At 37.9% G+C, this 19,242-nt stretch overlaps 1 protein-coding gene across 2 annotated transcripts in view; it reads right to left on the bottom strand.

Moving 5' to 3' along the window:
- Positions 1-19,242, bottom strand: part of LOC145693735 (luciferin sulfotransferase-like) — a 58,178-nt gene that overhangs the window by 20,849 nt on the left and 18,087 nt on the right. For both annotated transcript variants that reach the window (XM_081770028.1, XM_081770029.1), the window contains exons 2-4: positions 8,393-8,605; positions 3,661-3,757; positions 1,682-1,877 (exon numbers count right to left, since the gene is read on the bottom strand). In XM_081770028.1, coding sequence (XP_081626154.1) covers positions 1,682-1,877; positions 3,661-3,757; positions 8,393-8,597 — 498 coding nt within the window. In that variant the 5' untranslated portion in view covers positions 8,598-8,605. The remainder of the gene's footprint in view (positions 1-1,681; positions 1,878-3,660; positions 3,758-8,392; positions 8,606-19,242) is intronic.

The following is a 19,242-nucleotide window of genomic DNA, read 5'->3' as shown; positions in this document are numbered from 1 at the left end:
ATGCTTCGAGGGACCGTAACTTGAATCAATAATCAGAAGGTAATTTAGGTAGTTTCTAATTATTTAGTTTCATTTGTTGATGAGATTTATTGTATATCTCACACGTGTCAGATTCTCTACAATTGGAAACTTATTATGAAAACCATGCATGAGTTATGAATTGATAATCTATTCGATTAATTTTATGGGAAGTATTAATTGGTACCACTTGAAAGTCGGCTGAATTGTTGCGAACATTTTCATTCCATAATAATTACAGTGACTCCGTGTAGCGTAGTTGCTAACGATCTCTGTTTTGGAGCGAGTCGTTCCAGGTTCCAGCGGAAAAGGGTAACAGTTTATCAGACTATTCTGAGTAAGATTTTCCCTGGTTTTCCTCATTGGTACCAGAAAATGCCGGGATGTTTATCTAACATACGGATCTCAAACCATTGGGTTTCTTCCCTATTCCGGACTTCCTTTCCCGGACGTTATCCCTCACACGTAACAGACTTAAGGCATAGATGCCAATATATCCAGAAATATGTATAAATAAATACTAACAATTACATTGAAAGGAGGTGTAGGTTTCAGATAGTAATTATAGACCCTCGCCTGAAATTTTCAGTAATTTGCAATAAAACTGAACCAATTATTACAGACAGCAGCTCAGAGAACGTTGGTATCTTCTGTGCATTGAATAAATTTGGGACCCGAACTCTTTATCTGGTTCGGTATTGGCAGAACCCTAATCAGCTCTAGCCGATCTACGATAGTACAACGATGACCCGTATACAGAATTTTTCACCATTTGACGTGGCAGATTGTCGAAGAGCCAATTCTACTGAAATTTTATCTCACAAGTGTTAGGCACCGATATGGAGCATGCAACAAAGTGATCGCCGGCAGATAACAAAGATGGCAGCTGCACAACGAAGACAGGCTTTTCGATAGATCAAAACGGAGTTGAACGTAGATGGTTCTAATGGCATTAGCAAACACACATTGCATTTCTTGGAATTTGGTACCGTAGCCACTGAGCATTTCTTAAAACCATTTAAAATAGACAGTAAATAACTGCAATCATGAACAGATGGTCAGCACGTGTTTTACGACGACCACATGAAACCAATGATTCTTTGCGTCAGCAAGGTGTGCTGGCATGTGATGTGGAAGTGTTTGGGTTGGAAGAGACATTAACCCTCATAGAGACTACAGCCTACTTTAACAGGCACGGCAAATCTCCTCGAGGATTTCTCTTCTCCTTTATGCTCGCTATATTCTCCAGTAGTGAAGTTTCAATCAGCTGGATAACATCACCGATATAAGACAGAGCAGCACTATAGTTGTTGGAGGAACATTCAATTAAAAAAAAAACGATCGGGAGATTTCAAGTTCCTACAGCATGTATAGAAAAACGTGCAAACGTCCCTAAATGGAATTCAGAACTATCCGCGCAGTGCAACCGACATATGGACAATAATCATCAAACATTCCTGGATTGAAATATCTAGGAGATCTTGTAGACTCTTTGCAACATTATTCGAGGTCGGGAAAAACTACACTTTAGTAGGCAGGGCATATTACTGTATTTTCTTAGTTATTTTTATCTATATTTTCCCCCTAAGGTATCATTTAAGCCTTCTAATAGACACGATATTATTTCATTATTATTTTGAACAAGATCACACAATATACTTACTTTACAAGTGTTGAGAAGCTTTGGGGGTAGAAGGCTCAATGGCAAATGAGCTTTAATGTATCTTGGCGAAGGAGCGTTCTCTAGAAGCTCGTAGCCTGGAGTATTCATACCATCAATTGCCTCTAGTCCCACCGGGTTATCTTTGTTTAGCTCTTTCAGTTTAGACATTACTTGATCATCCGTGATGATACAAAAGCTAAAACAGAAGATAAAACACAATTACTTAGTCTTGAGTGTTATGTATAACGATATAGAGCGCACAGCTAACATTCATAATACAAGTATTATCATCATCATCATTACAATCATCAATACTAAGAAAATGCAATTTTAATTTAGCGCTATTGCACACAACGCCACTTCGTGTGTCAAAGACGCGCCACATGCTGTGTCGTCGCGTCGCTGATATCGACACATTCCAGCGACGCTACAGACACCAGATCTTATTTCACGTGTTGCGAAAATATGACACTTTTTTAGCATCTCCAAATCGGTGCCTGGAATACGCTTATCTTGCAAAGAGATATGCTAATACTTACATATAATGTTATATATGGACTACACTTCCTTTGTACTTCCTTTACTACACGTAGCGGCGGATTTAGAGACTTTCAGGATCTAAGTAAGGTTTTCTATGAGGTCCCCCTTGTTCTGTGAATTTGAATAAATATTAAGCAATTCATAATTTCCTTGATCTCAGATTAGTAACATAACATTTAAAATAAAAACAGTAGGTTACTACAAATTGAACTCAAATAAAATTTGACTGATTTATTCATCACAGTACGAATAGGGTTCTAATTTTGTTTCCGGCTTGAACGGCGAAGTGCAGGCTCATCCGTAGCCTGGGGTTTGAGGTCCCCCGTGAGCCGCAGACTAAACCGGGGCGTAGTAAGTATATTGTTAAATTCGGTACTGACTACATAAGATACTACCTTTATATTTCGCGGTCTCTCCTTATAAATTTCATTATGGAGTGCCACGACGTATCACCGTTATGCCTAAGTACTTATAAAACATTATTTTTCATATTTTCGTACAGTGTACATATTAAATAGACAGAACATATACAACAAAACGAAATGTTATAATATTACATATTGGCCTAGAGGATCGCAGTTCGTGAATGTGTAAAATATATTTTGGAATATCTGGTCATTTGTGCTATTTTTTAAAGTATATTTTGAAATAGTAAGGTGAAGCGATAAACAATGTAGTTTTATTTTGCAATCTCCACCAAACAGTTCATTGGCTTGCTATCGAATTTTGGAAAACGTAAGAAAGAAGAAAATGGTAACATACAGTGTACTACCGATACGATTCTTCTCTTTCGATGAAATATCCATGAATCCACTATGGAATGCACAACACACTTTTCCGCCATGCTTTCGTCTTTTCAATTCTGTTGTTATAGGAATCACTGCTGGAGTTCCATATACTAGGTTGTGCCCGAATTTCTTCAATGAAAGCATCTGTGTCGAAAGCTTTCATTGAACTCATCTTTCAGAATCAATTTCTGGTTGCTGAAAAGACAAATTGTGGCGCTGTGGTGCGTCTTCGACACACGAAGTTGCGTATTATGCGAAAGTTTTAGCATGTGTCGGATGGTGGATTTCCGCAAGAAGCTGCCACAGTGTTACGCTTATCGCGTAGTGTGCGAAGATCCAGCACTACATCCATTGTAACAAATAGGAATTCATTACACAGCGACAAGCCTGCCACAATATCAGAGTAGATTTTTGGCAGCCATTTCTCCTTCAAGCTTATTGGCTGATTTCTAATCTTTCCTCAGCAGCGGGACTACATAAAACAAGAGTTACAGTTTAAAGTGGGATCTAACCACTTATTGTATTTGATGTTCTCGCAGCGGAAATCGAACACGAGATCTCGTACTCGTGCAAGTCTCTAGACTTCAATACTATATAAAGACAATCCTTAATAATATAAACATATCTAAAATATTAATTGGAAGAACTTACTCTATGAAAGGAAATCTCTGGACGAGAGGTTCTTCTGCTCCCTTGTAATCCAAATCATGGCCAACTAACCACATCAACTCCTGTGTCCATGTTGTACCTATACAACAACAACAACAACATAATTAAATCATAGAAAGATATAGAAGTATTATACCAGAAGTATAATACAAAATAGATCTCGGACAGAATCAGCGAAAACAACTAAGAAAGTGTTGTGCAACTAAATTAAGTAAAATACTCAGTTGACAGACTTGGTTCTACTTTATTATCGTTGTCCTCTCTAACCATACAATCTCCATAATCTTCTTTCAATTTAAGATATATCCAATCATTCAGTTAAAAACGACAAATCTTTAAAATCACATTGAGTAAGCAAACGCGTCCTCCTTCTTCTTAGCTGGTAGTCTCGGTTTGCGTGAATATTTAAAGAAAGAAATTATGTTTTTGTTTAAGTCTATGGTGGCATAAGTACGTTGGAGGAAATCAATTCCAAAAACTGATTGATATTGTCCTATCAACTATCCGAAAGTAATGACTAAATATGGTTTGTCCTATTTTGAAAGTTATTAGTGTTATTTATTTCAAATAAATGTTACTTCCTGATACTCCTCTCACTACTCTTTGGAATCAAATTAAATCCGTTCCAAGTGGTATATTATCTAAGGGCCAAATGGAAATATAATCCCTGTATCGACTATTGCATTTTGTGGTCCTAATTTGGTATTGATTATTAAATTTGATCTATTAGTTTCGTCTTCTAAAGTGATATTTTCACACCGATCTGCCAAATTTTCTGATTGAATTTCTTAAGCAGGAATATCGTAATTCATATGGTTCAATCTAGATTTTCTTTCCTTATAATCTGGACAATCTTGACTGTCTGGCCTTACGCGTTTTTAGACGCCTTTAACATGTGGAAGCTCCATGTTCGCGCTTCCGACATACGGAAAAGACTAGTATCTGGTCTTCCGTAGGTGTGGCGTGTTGATTGTTCTAGAAGGGTCCCCTTTTTTCTTTATTATTTTTATATTGGTTGTTCCTCTTCCTAAATCCTTATTGGATTCTATAGCTTGACTGTGCTTTTACTAATGATAACTCCGCTATTTTGTTGGCCAAAGTGGAAAAATCAGATTGAGGAGGAAGTTGCTCCTAGTGGGGAAAGGTCTTCGGTTCACGACTAACTTGGAGATGGTCTTGCGGACTAGGCGTTAATGGTTGAGAGGATTTTAAAGATGTTCTAGACTGATAGCTGTTAAGTTGTTGTTGAGGTACACGAATATAACTGTGCATTGGATGCATAGCAGGTTGCGTCTGTACAGGAAAAGTATAATGGCAAGATTGTTGAACGGGGTACGTCATTTTTTGTTCGTTTGCTAATATGTATGAAGGATTCTGCGCATTAGGTATAGGGTTTTGGCCGTATAATGTATGTAATGTCTATGATAATTCTACATGATCTCATTTTCTTAAAATATCATAGGCGGCTTCTAAGGTATTCAATTTGTTTGTAAGGCATCAATCGTCTCAAATCTTTCTAATGCAATTTTATTGAGAAAATTCCGTTGAAGTCCTAAAGATAGCTGGTGGATCTTCTGCTCCTCTACTGCGTCTGGAATTAACTGTCTCATTGCTCGAAAGTTACCCAAGAAGTATGAACCTATGGGTTCGTTTGGTCCCTGCTAAACTTGAAATAATTCCTGTTCTGCTTTATATGATGAAACCTTTATGTGATGGCTTAATGCAACTAATTTAGCTTTTAAATTTTCATAGGTTAATGCTCCGAATTGGTTCTGATTCTTAAGTTGCAATACTAGATCTAATGCCGTATCCTGTAAATATATCGGTAAAATTTCCCTTTTCTTTGCTGGCGACCACGATTGCATGGTTGCCATATGATCAAATAACATGAAAAATCTGTCTGGGTCCTCATGCACGCGTCGTGAATATTTAGTAAGATAAGGCATACTAAAAGACATACTAGATGCACCCTCTCTCATGTTAAAATTCGTATTGTTATTTCCTCGTGACCTATATGTTTATTTACCACATCTCATTTCCGGCATGGGGGCAGGGTGGCTCAGTGGTAGAGCGTTCACCTCCGGTGCTTGGGGTCCCTGGTTCGATCCCAGCTCGCGCCGTGTGGACTTTGTGGTGGACAAACACCGTGCTCGTGGGTTTTTTCGGGGTTCTCACGTTTCCTCCCACTTTCTTCATTCCACCATTTCACTCATCTCTCATTATCACCGTCTCCTTTAGCCTAACCGGCATAACCGTGGGACGTAAAACTTAAAGATTTCATTTCATTTTTTTAATTTCCGGCATAAAATCGCACTCAAAGAAGGTGAAAAAGAAAAAGAAGAAGAAGAGAAAATAGAACTTAGGAAAATTTTGGTACTGGCCTAATTGATTTTGTGCCTGTCAAAAAGTTAATAAAAAGAGCGTCCCGTACAAAACTTCCGCGCCTATCACCATGTGATGTCTTGTAGGTAGCGTCAATAATGGATTTAGGATTTAGATTTCTGAGCTTTGGCATCTTATGGACATTTAACCCGTCATGTTTAAGGGATGACGTCCCTCGACGAGCACACTATCCGGGGAAAGGAAAGGAAGAAAGGATTGAGGAAGGAAAGTAGCGGCCTGGGGCCTATAAGTTAGGTACCGCCCCGGCATTTGCCTGGTGTGAATGACCAAAACCTCATTCAGGATGGCTGGCCTGAAAAAGCATTTTACACTTTTTCGACCGAGTGTCCCCACCGGGAATCGAACCCGGGACCGCATGCACCAAAGACGAGAGCGTTAGCGAAGAGTCAATAATTGATCGAGAATTTCGCCTTCCACCTATTTTGTTATAAAATAAAAAAAATAATCTTTGTGCTTTACAAAGTTCATATAACAAAGTCTCCATTATGACCAAGGTTGAAGGATATATCGTTTCGTACGGAAACCCCATCGCTCAAGGCAGACATCGGGGCGTCTTATGGTGACTCCAGGTTATGGACCTAGAAAGCCTCAGCTCAAAGCAGCTTTACGAGGTTAGGTTGTGTTGAGGAATCCCCTTAGCTTCATAGCAGTCTCCAGGGATGTTAGAATATAGCCCCTTAGTCCAAAGCGACCTCCAGAGCCGAGATGGATTGGCGATGAATGGTCAACTGATGCCTCCTTCCTCTGTGGTTCGTCTTTTATGTGCCCTCTTCGAATGGTTCGTCTTCTTTCGGTCCCCTTCGTCTTCTTCCTTTTCGGTATATATCGTCTGCTTGTTTATAAACGTTAGCACGTGTCGTTCATAAACATGTGCTCATGTTGTGATGTGAGGATCCTTATAATGTATTGCTATTATGTCAAACCACAAAGAAAACATTTCGAATTTCGTATTTCAAATATTTCATTTTGCAGACTACGGATGCGCACATTTAGTTTTCCGTAGTTACTATATTTATTTTTCTCACTCGACGTATTGGGGTTATATTAGTTAATAATGCCCAAATCAACTTATTAGCTGAACTCCAAACAAATTCTGAATACCAAAAAGCACACCCTCCTTAGTAGAGTGCTCATACAACACTAACTAATCGCGTAACTAACGGTTGATTAACGAATTCTCTCTGAATACCGCACAATATGTTTTTGTATGTTTCCGTAAGCACTCATATTCTTATCAAACTTATTCCCAACCTTAGCTGCTTCTTTAGTTCGCGTGTTTTCTGAGGTTTTGTTTATGTTGGACGATCCGTAAGCTGTAACTTCTATTCTTATAATAAGACGAAGTATCAGTTAATTAATTGGCAAAGTTTGGAACACACTCAATACACTAAACACAGTCAACAGTTAAACTTAGAAAGAGTCTTCTAAAGAAATTTTACACTAGACCTACTTCACGAGCAAGTTGCCACCTCAAAGCGTCGGTTCGGTCGCTACTGTGGTTATACTTCGAGTGGAAGGCAATATAATGTACCGAATTCGTTCAATAACTGCATTCACTGACTGATTGACAAAGGGGTCCGCCGAAAGGCCTATACCTACAAGGAGGTACAGTGATAAGTACATTCCTCGGACTAATGCACGTTCCGGTGATTTGTCAAGTTTATGGTCATGCACCAGGAAAGGGTCGAGTTTGCATTACGCAAATTACTCATTTATCACGTTTCAAATGCCATTTGTTCTTTTTGTTATTTGTGCCACGAGAAATCTTTGTATGACACCAAGATGTTGCAGCCAAAATTTAACTAGATTTTCTGTAAGTTAGAAATATAATCTGATATTTATTAAAGGCGATTTAATTAGTGCAGTCGAGTAGGCGGTACGGCAGAGAAGTCTGCTATTGCTCCATCATTCCCATGTTGACGATCTTAGGTAAAGTCCCTTCCGGAATGATACTGGGATACATTCAAAGGTGAATTCTATAATTTCCTGGTGGGGCTCAAGGAAGGAGAATAATATAAACTATAGTCAGAATAGTTTCTGATACAATTAAAAATCTGTACATTTGAATCGGGCTGAATAAAAACATTAAAATTTCTACTTGCGATGTGGCTGCCACGTGGAACACGTCTCAACACGTGGAAATCCTGGTATATTTTAAGTAAAAAAGTGTTAGAGTTCCGTGTCAGCTGAAAGGTTTTCATGATAGACTTCTGTGCTCACGATTCGATTCACATTCCAATGAAATTCATATGAATTTGCAAGACTTACGGATAAGAAAGAATTGTTAAAAATTATTTCTAAACACAATTACCTGATCGTGGAAATGTGACGATCCACACATCATCCGGGCGAAGTTTGAAATTGTAAAGCATAGCAGCATGCTTTCTGTACTGAGAAGGGAAAAACCATTTATCTGGACCTACTTGGACAAAGCCTGTCTTCTCTCCGTGGTACACTTCAAGAAGTTCATTGTTCAGCTCTGGATCAATATCTGTGATTTCAAATGGAAATGACATGGCTTTACCTGCAACAGCAAAACAAACTAAACTTATATCGAAGAAATTTAGCCTAGAATTGTAGATAGGCCTACATTAGACTGATCAAGTTCTTAAGTGTACAGAAGGAACGCTGCTACAGTGCGATTAAGGATGCTAGAGCTCTGCGAGCCCCAGTTTACACCAAAATAGTTTAAGTTAATCTATTTGTTAATATACATTAATTTTAAGCCCTGAAATTTAAAATTAAATAATAACTTTTTTCTTTCAGGAACATTTGAATACCCAGATGAGCTGTTTTTGGGATCCAATAGTGCTAACCACTTCACTAACAAAATGGTACGTAATCCATGGTAGAAAGCTACAATTTAAATTAATTCATTCATACATACATCTATACAGTACATGATATTGGATTGGCAATTTCTAATCATAATTACTATCTGCTAACTAACTCTATGGCCTATGGAATCCGAAGGTTTAATCCGCATTTACAAAATCTATCCATTGATTTCTCTCCTTAACCAACTGCATCCAGTTTCTATTTTATATGTCAAACGAAACCTTTCAAAGAAGACTCATAAAAAGCGATTTTTGTTGAGTATTGCACTGTATGTATGAGAAACGGGGACATTATGGAAAATTTATGGAAAATGACTGGAAGCTTTTGAAATGCGGCTGTGAAGTAGAATGGAGAAAATTAGCTGGATATGACGGAAAACGAATAAGAGCGTTTTAGAAATGGTGACAGAGAATTCAATAATTATAGATATTATTAAGAACAGGAAGAGAAACTGGTTGGGACACTGGCTAAGCAGAAATCGTACCAAGAGGGACGTGCTGGAGGGTATGGTGGCAGGAAAGAAATGGAGAGGGAGAAGGAGACTACAATTAATTGACGATATCGAAACATAAAAATCGTACATGAAGACGAAGAGATTAATTAGTGGAAAACGATGGAGCATGGAAACTTCTCAGTTGTAGCAAATGACCTGACAATAATGGCAGAACACCTATAATGATTTCTACGAGGTCCACTTCAATGTTGTCCTCTCATCCACGTCTACGGAGATCATTTTGTACAAATCAGTAAAATTCTGAGTGCAACGAAGCAAATCCCCCCCCAGAAAAAAAGAAAGAAAGAAAGAAAGAAAGAAAAAGAAAAAGAAAGAAAGAAAGAAAGAAAAGAAAGCAAATATACTAAGTTATTTAACTATGTTGTAGATTATCAGAAATTTTGAGAGGGCCGCGGTGGCTCAGTGGTTGAGCGTTCACCTCTGGCGCTTGGGGTCCCGGGTTCAAACCCTGCTCCCGCCAAGTGAACTTTGTGGTGGACAAACACCGTTGCGTGGGTTTATTCGGGGTTCTCCCATTTCCTCCCACTTTCTTCATTTCACCATTTCATTCATTCCTCATCATCACCGTCTCCTTTAGTCTAACCGGCATAACCGTGGTACGTAAAACTCAAAGATTTCATTTCATTTCATTTAAGAAATTTTGCGTCGATGCAAATAGATACGCCAGCAAAATGTGCCCGCAAGTTTTTTTAATGGTCTTCGTCCGATTAGGCTTCTAGTTAAAAGGTTGAAAGTATTCCTACTTTCTTCCATTCTGGTTACGTAACCTGTCCACCTAAGCATCCTAGGGGTTATTAATCCTAACAATGTTAGGTAAACTGTAGGGATGCATTCGAGTCGAGTTGAGTCGAGATTTAAGCCTGTCTCGACTCGTCTCGAGAAAATGTTGTCTCGACTCGTGTCTCGACTCGAAAATATGTTTCTGTCTCGACTCGTGTCTCGACTCGACAGTCTCTGTCTCGACTCGACTCGAATTCGAGTCGAGACGTCTCGAAATTCGAGTCGAGACAAAATGTATTAGTTAAAATATAAGCACACATCAGCCAGACCATCATGACTACCTACCTAATTGTCCGTATGTCGACTTTTGGCATGGATAGAAACGGCGACACGTCTTGGCATACACGCAATGATCCTTGATAGGTCACTGGAGAGAGCTGGCACTACATGTGCTCACTCAGGTCACCTAATTCCCGTAAATTCCGGGAAGGGGGGCGATGTGTTCTGACGTCACGTTCAATCACATCCCACAAGGGACATCACTCAAATGTCCGGCTCCAATTTCAATGAAACTTTTTTTGCTGATAGAAGGCATGTATGCATCATTACTTGTGATGACAAATATTTGCCATGGTGCATGTTTTCTATTTTTTTAAATAACTTTTAAGAGTTGTGATGTGGTTATTAGAGATTACTACAGAAGTCCCTTACTACCCTTTGTAAACGGAGCCTTAATGAAGAAAAGTGAAGAAAAACCATGTTGATACATATAAGTCCCGGGGGGAAGTCGTATGGTAGATATGACCTTGATGGCAGCCATCTTGAAATCCGCCATTTTGAATTAAGGTCAAGTTTTCAAAATGGGAATAGGGTAATATGATACATAATTTCGGACTAGAATTTAATTAGAAAAATAATGGTGAGGTTAGTTTTAAGATACACCCATTTGGGGGAAAGTTACAGGCATATTAATTGTTTTTACTTACTGTGTGCGTAAGTCCCTTCTTACTTTTGTCTCAAGACCTGTAAATTGATCGCAACGGCAGAGCCCGGTTTCGCACTAGTGTTTAGAAATCTTTAAACTCACTTGAGGCAATATTTGTGGATTATTGTATTGTATTTTGCCTTTAATTAAATTTGAACCCACTTCATGATCTTGTGTAAAGTATCACTAAAAGAGAATTTCTGTTTTTATGGAGAACGTAAGCATGGCAATTATAAAAGGTGAGTAAGGTGCGTATGTATTTATAAGAAAGTTATTTTTACGAGTCTTTTGTGGTTCCGCCAACCTATTCTTTAGTTGTTTTTTTTTAAATACTCATATCTCATAAATAATGTTAAAAGAGCTATTATAAAATCTCTTACCACTATTCTTTAATACTTATAAAATTTTATTTATTGTAAAAGCACTGGCGAGATATTTCTTATCGCCCACTAAAATTATGGTGGAGCTCCTTCGTGGCTAACGGTTAGCATACTTGCCTTTGGCGTGGGAAACCTGGGCTTGATTCCCGGTGGGAGTTCATGTGGTTCGGATTCCACGTTAATCAGTAGGTCCACGTCTCACATAGCCTCGCTGCTGAACGGGACGTTAAACTCAGAATCAATTCAACTCAAAATTATGGTTTTGACTTTATTATGATGTTATTAGTTTAAACGCCAAACTGCCCAGTAATTATAAACATTGACTACATTATAAAATTGTAATTTGTGACGACTAAAATATCAGAAATTAAAGATTTTTCTTTGGGTTTTGGAACATTTTGAAAAACGTGAAAAACTGGTACTGCACCGATACAACACACCTTTTGGATTTGTCATAACATGTCTTACATAGCTTTCGTTCGATTCTCAACACGGACTGCAACTACCCGTTAAATTGTGCATCCGAAAGGCACTCTTTGTTAAACCTCGCTTATCACCGCTCATCTTAATAGTATATATAACTTCACAGCGAAGCAAATGTTGCATTTCTCTCTTTCATCCTAACACAAAACAAAACTAACCACAGCTGTGAGACGAAGGAGCTATTTCGAAAAGAAACAAGCTGTGCTTCATAGAGATGTGTACCAAATGATAGAAGTATAACGTATTGTTTTCTTTCCTGTTTATTGATATCAGTTGGTGTTCTTAATGAGTTTACTCATTAGTTTAGAAAGAGTATATATGGAATTTGGACATACGTTGTACGTATCTCCTGAGAAATTGATGAGACCAGAAAAGTTATAAGGACAGATAGAATAGGTTTAAGCGCATCTACGTGACTTTATCAAATATTTATTCTCCATAATGGTACCCCGCGGAAAACTTGGTATAGGCCTACTTTTATCTTTGCCTCCCTCTGTTAGCTGTTTTGTATCATATATATCGGATGGTTTTGATATTTCTTCTGATCATTAAAACAACAATGGTACCTGTGTGCGTGCAGAAATGCAAAAGCACAAGGTAACTTCCTATTTGTTTTGGAAACAACAAACCCATTTCACGTGTGCGAGAGAAATTGAGCACAGCGAGATCGGGTGTTTACTCACGGTCAGTTCGCAGCAGGAGTCCATGGTAAAAAATTTGGCTATCTCGAAAACACTCGCAAAACCTTACAAATACAAAAGACTGCGCTTCAAAGAAAGTTTAGACACAGATGTTTCAATTTTCTTTTAGCATCTTTCTTCAGCAAAAGAGTCGGTTCATTGTATTCGAAAAAGGGAAGGGAGAAAGGGTGAATTTATATTTTATATGGGGGTAACGTTGTAAGTAGTATAAACAATACATACCGCTTCCGACTCTGTACTGACGCACTTCCTTTAGCGGTATATCACTAGATCTATTCTGACCCTCATCCCACCTCAAGTTGTAAAGTAGAAAGGGACAGAAGTATTCAACATGACTGCGCACTTGAGTTTCAGTTCACAATACGAAAACCAGTGAGCAAGTAAACAGTCTTTTGTAGGATCGTGTTTTACTTCTTGAATTTATTTTTGAACATTTCTGTGAATTCAACAACAGAACGCAGTAGAAATACGGACTAGTTTTTACTCCAACCATTACTTTCGCTCCAACCCAGGGATGCCACATTTATGATTTCGTACTAGATTTAGTGATTTTACTATTGAACTAGTGATCTAGTACGTACTTTGGGTAAATAGGCACATTCTAATGATTTTTTTGCATTTTTTTTCTGATGCAGACAAATGAGAAGGAAATGGTTCTTAAAATAAAAGGAAGAAGTATATTGCAGTTCAAAACAAATGTAGAAACCTTAAATTATTTTTTCTTTTCCCTCTGACTGAATGAAACCCATGCTGTGTAACAACCTTAGGTAAACAACGGCTATCTTTGGTCTGCTACCTCCTTTTGTTAGCAGACATGAGATGGGTTACTTTTTTTCTGGAAGAAAGTGAAGAAATAATTATCCAGTACATTTACGTTTTGTCAGGCACACAGGCGCAGTCTGTACTTGTTTCCTAACGAATTTTAGCAACATAACATAAATGAAACATATGTATCAAAAAATAGAGGCAGTACAAACGGAAATTTTCATCTGTGACACATTTGATGAGAAATATAGTTAGATGTCACGTGCAAGCACTCTAAACATGTCCTATCCTGTAATTTTATTCGTATGTTTATGTAGGTGAGACTGAGAAATCAAGAAACAATAATAACTGGTTTTCTTCCAGGGGAAAAATCTAAATGTGAAGGGGTGTTACACTGGGACTTTAATTGCGTCCTTTGTACAAGATTAACAAGTAATAGCAATTTTTTAATTTATTTTAGTTCTTGGAGAGAGGAAGATGGAAGCGAACCCTCGTAAGAACCTCTGCAAGGAAACATGAATACTATCCGCCACTGTTTGTTACATTACACAAAATAGTTTTATAGATATATATATATTGAGTTTTAGTCAGGGTTTTCATTCTGCAGGAAAGGGGGGATAGTAATACCTGACGAACATTTTCTATTCTCAGAGTGTTGCAATGATAGCATTTCCTCCATTATAACTTGGCCAAGGTAGTTGCATTATATGTAAGGATTAAGCTTAAATTTCTATGGCTGTTTTACTCTGTACCCATGTTTCTCATTTTCGGTCTACGGGACTCTGTGTCCGGAAATTTTCGATGGCTTCCAAGTCGGAAAATAAGTGTATCAAAGGCATATATATTATATCTATGGTTATATGAGGCATGGATCTACAGTTTAAAGTGGGATACCGGTAACAACTTCATGAGCTTCCACCGTAAATCGAACCAGAGTCTCCCGCGATCAAGGCGTATGTGTTAACCATACAGCCACGAGGAAATTCACATAAGCACACACATATATATATTGTTGAGTTGATTTTGACTTTACCGTCTCTTTCAGCAGCGAGGATATATGAAATGTAGACCTACTGGTTAACGTGGAATCCGAACTACATGAGCTCGCGCCGGGAATTGAACCCGAGTCTTCCACGGCAAAGACGAGTACACTAGCCGCGGAGTTCACACACACACACAGAATCAGAGTCCTCACACACCAAGGGTGACAGCTGTGCCACTGAGTCACAACGGCCACGGGGCTAGGTCGAGTCCACTTTACGTTCATAGTTTCTTAGTACATGAATGTTACGATTATGAAATAGATTTTCCTTAATGAGCTGCATAAAAACAAAAGCTTTCGAAATGCATTAAACAATTAGCTCGATTTGAGTGTGAACTTAAAGTTATATCAGAGTGTAAATACGGATACGCACCAAAGCTCGAAAACTTAATACACTATTTCTCCTATATAGTCAGCATGTATCAAGCAATCGTTCAGCTTTCACTTGAGAGGATGGAAATCGAAGGCCCCTGAACAACTATGTTACTAATGTGCGGAATGTATTTATCTTACAGTGAACTGCTTTGATGCCAAGTGGCCTAACTCCAAAATTGAAATTTTCCAGGAGTGAAAGTTGAAGTTCAATATCTCATGAACAATCCATATTTCTTTTATGTTGGGAACCAAAACCATAACTACTGTATGTAGTTCATTGTTTTATAACTTAGTGTTTACAAAAATCCTTTTAAAAAATACCTATTCATAGAAGTGAATGGTACTTATCTGTACTAGTTCTTGGCATCCAAGCAGTCCATTTATTGTAATACTAGCTTAATATACCCATTCTTCGCATGGGGACTGTATTTGGAAGTCAACACCTGTGGAAGTATCACCATTCATTTCAGTGACCGCGAAAACTATGGATTTGACACTAGTATCAATCAATATGGGCTATTTATACATGTCTCGGTATTCCTCACCCGCTGACACCCGGCCCGCATACAGTAGTAGCTGAATTTGCAAGTCATCGCTGATGGAAGTGACACCATTGATCTCAGCGACCGTGAAAACTATGGATTTGACACTAATATCAATCAATTTGGATTACTTTTACTACATGTCTCGCTAAACGCCCCCCTGAGACCCCCTGGTTCCAATTTTGACAAAAACGCTTCGCCTTAGACTGGGACCTGGACCAAGGTATCCGTGACCAAAATGTAGTAACTCTCGGTCAACTTGTCTGGTCCCCAGGTCGGTCCCAGTAAACGTCCCCCCCCCGAGACCCCCCTGGTTCGAAATTTAAAAAAAACGCTTCGTCTTGATCTGGGGCCTGGACTAAGGTACCCGTGACCAAATTTTGGGAACTCTCGGTCCACTCGTCTGGTCCCCAGGTCGCACACAGACAGACAGACAAACACACAAACAAACTCTTTATTTTATTTATATTAGATAAGATATACTATGTAAAATAGTCTCGTATCATAATATGTGATTTACAACAAATGTTACATTAGGTATATATATTATCCGTAGCTCGTGATATGCTGCAACATATTAAAGCCTCAGAATAGTTGGGCAAGCGAATAATCCAGAAGTTACGTAACCCTATTGCGTTCATGGGAACGAAAACACAATAATTATATCTATGGTAAATTACTATAGACTACCAACTGCTCATTCAGAGAATTTATGAAGTTCACATTATCACAATAGTTTTATACAAACTAGATTTAGACTACGGATAATAGTTTTATACAAACTAGATAATCAATTATTATTATTATTATTATCATTATATTTGCAGTACAACCAAATACAACGACATTAACTATTAGTTCTAATTAACTGAATTGAGCTGAAAATTAAATCTTGATCTTTAAAGATTAACTATTTTATGCGTTCTGTACCTTTCTGAAGGAATAAAAGCTAGAATTGGTTTTAAGGCTGTTTCTGAGTGAATATTTTCTTCAAAATAATATTAAAAATTATAGAAAGATTTTCGAGACATTCGAGTCGAGTCGAGATTTTTAAGAGCCGTCTCGACTCGACTCGTGTCTCGACTCGAAAATTCGAGTCGAGAAATACGTTTGTCTCGACTCGTCTCGAATTTTACAAAGTGTGTCTCGACTCGAGCGCATCCCTAGTAAACTGTATAACTTATGGAATTACTCGTTATGAACTTTCCACAATTCCCCATTTTGATCCCTCTTGGGCAGGAATATTCGCTTCGGGGTTTTATTTTCAATTACTTTCAGTCTGCGTTCTTACGTCAAACTAAGCGACAATGTTTGGTAGCCATGTAGGACAACAGGCAAATTATCCTTTCATATATTTTAAGCTTAAAATTTGTTGATAAAATTCGCGAAGATAAAGGAGTTTGAATTGAATACGTAATAGCATGAATTTCCTGCTTTCAGCCCACATGTTAAAAACAGCTCTCACAAGCGAGAGAAAAGTTTTAAAATTTCCATGTTGCCTACCAACCTATGGTTAAGGTCAGGCACGTAGCCAAGGCGGGGAGTCCAGGGGGTCCAGGGGATCGGGACCCCCCCTTCGAAACCAGAAATGAAAAAGTTAAGGAATAATGAAACAAAAAGAAACGAAATAAAGAGGAATCAACGTTAAAAATAAAAAGCTAGAACAAGCTTTTGCTTACTCTTTCTTTCTTATAAAGATATTTATGTTACTTGCAATGCATGGTGGCGAATGAGCGTGATATCCTGGAAAAGTCATGGAATTTAAAATTTGTAGAAAAGTAACGGAATTCTCAGAATTTCTGCTACTAGTCAAAAAACTTTGAAGCTTTCGAAAGCATAGTGCCGTTCTGTAACAGCGCGGACATTTTTTATCATAATTTTTCGTCATCGCTTCTCTGCAGTATCAAACATGTTATTTCAGAATCAGTTTTCTACTGCTCCTTTAACCTATCATTTGGAACAGATAGTGGTTGACGGAATAATAATAAAAAAAAAAGTTATGTAGAAAGAAAGTTCTGTTAACATTTGATTCAACAGAGAAAAGAACGCAGACATTGTACAGTATTTTACAAGGCATTATTGGATATGAACTTTTTATAATAGCTGAAGTCATAATAAAAGATAAATTGTTATATTTGAATGAACAAAGTAAGGAACGTAAATAGTGTAAAATCTTTTTCAAAGCTTTTTTTTCATTCTTTTACTCGAGATTTCTTCATAGTTTGTTATTATTACTAACATATCCTCATTTTATTGCCCTAACAAACCAATATATAATGCCAGTAAAATAGTTTAGATTCATTGAGCTTCTGGTATGACAAAAACACGCTCCCTACCCCGATTACGAAATCCTGGCTAAACGAACCAATATATCTTGCCAGTAAAATAGTTTAGAACGATCGAGCCCCTGGTGTGATGACTACAGTATTTTATTACACGCCCCCCCCCCCGTTTACGAAATTATGGCCCCGTGCCTAGTTGAGGTGAACAAGAAGAGGGGCATAAAGATTTAACCCATTTAATCCCAAATTATTTTTGTTTCAGAATTTCTTAGTTCCTTCTAAACTTATTGATTCTGACCTCATTTAATATATTTTGAGGATTTTAGTATTGTTGATTTTGTTGATTTTAGTTTATTGTCCCTTTCAGCAGCGAGGCTATATGAGACATGGTCCTACTGATTAACGTGGAATCCGAACCACATGAGCTTCCGCCAGGAATGGAACCTGGGTCTTCCATGCCAAAGGCCCGTACGCTAACCGTTTAGCCACAAAGGAGCTCAAGAGTAGCATATGGACTGATAGCAGGTCCTTATTGTAAAAAACGAAATAAATCCACAGACAAAAATTGATAAAAATAAATTGTTCCCATTTGGGAACAGTGAGATTAAAAGAATTAAAAGAAAGTTTTGTATTTTTTTTTTTTTAAAGAAATTTCAGCAGGTCTTGATTGTCTTTCTCGCTTCTCAGGAGGAATTTGGGAACCATTCACCTATTGGATCTACTAATATATAGTATAAATGCCTGCTTGGTTTACCTTTTTGTAAGTAAAATAGAGATCGGAGTCAAAATGTTCGTGCTGTAATGAAAGTTAAGGGTTTGTAACTTGGGCATTCAGTACATGGGGTGCATATAGCTCTAGTTCTAATTTTGTCTGAAAGGGATCGCATGAAGTAGTGGAACAGGAAACCCCTTTGTAACTTGGGTATTCAATACATAGGATGCATATAGCTCTAGTTCTAATTTTGCCAGAAAGGGATCGCATGAAGTAGAGGAACAGGAAACCCCTTTGTAACTTGGGCATTCAATACATAGGATCCATATAGCTCTAGTTCTAATTTTGTCTGAAAGGGATCGCATGAAGTAGTGGAACAGGAAACCCCTTTGTAACTTGGGCATTCAATACATAGGATGCATATAGCTCTAGTTCTAATTTTGCCAGAAAGGGATCGCATGAAGTAGAGGAACAGGAAACCCCTTTGTAACTTGGGCATTCAATACATAGGATGCATATAGCTCTAGTTCTAATTTTGTCAGAAAGGGATCGCATGAAGTAGAGGAACAGGAAACCCCTTTGTAACTTGGGCATTCAATACATAGGATGCATATAGCTCTAGTTCTAATTTTGTCAGAAAGGGATCGCATGAAGTAGAGGAACAGGAATCCCCTTTGTAACTTGGGCATTCAATACATAGGATGCATATAGCACTAGTACTAATTTTGTCAGAAAGGGATCGCGTGAAGTAGAGGAACAGGAAACCCCTTTGTAACTTGGGCATTCAATACATAGGATGCATATAGCTCTGGTTCTAATTTT

The sequence above is a fragment of the Thermobia domestica genome, chromosome 8, assembly GCF_964235325.1.
Source record: "Thermobia domestica chromosome 8, izTheDome1.hap1.1, whole genome shotgun sequence".
Lineage (NCBI taxonomy): Eukaryota > Metazoa > Arthropoda > Insecta > Zygentoma > Lepismatidae > Thermobia > Thermobia domestica.
Note: the sequence above shows the minus strand (reverse complement) of the source record. Positions and strands in the feature narration are given on the sequence as shown.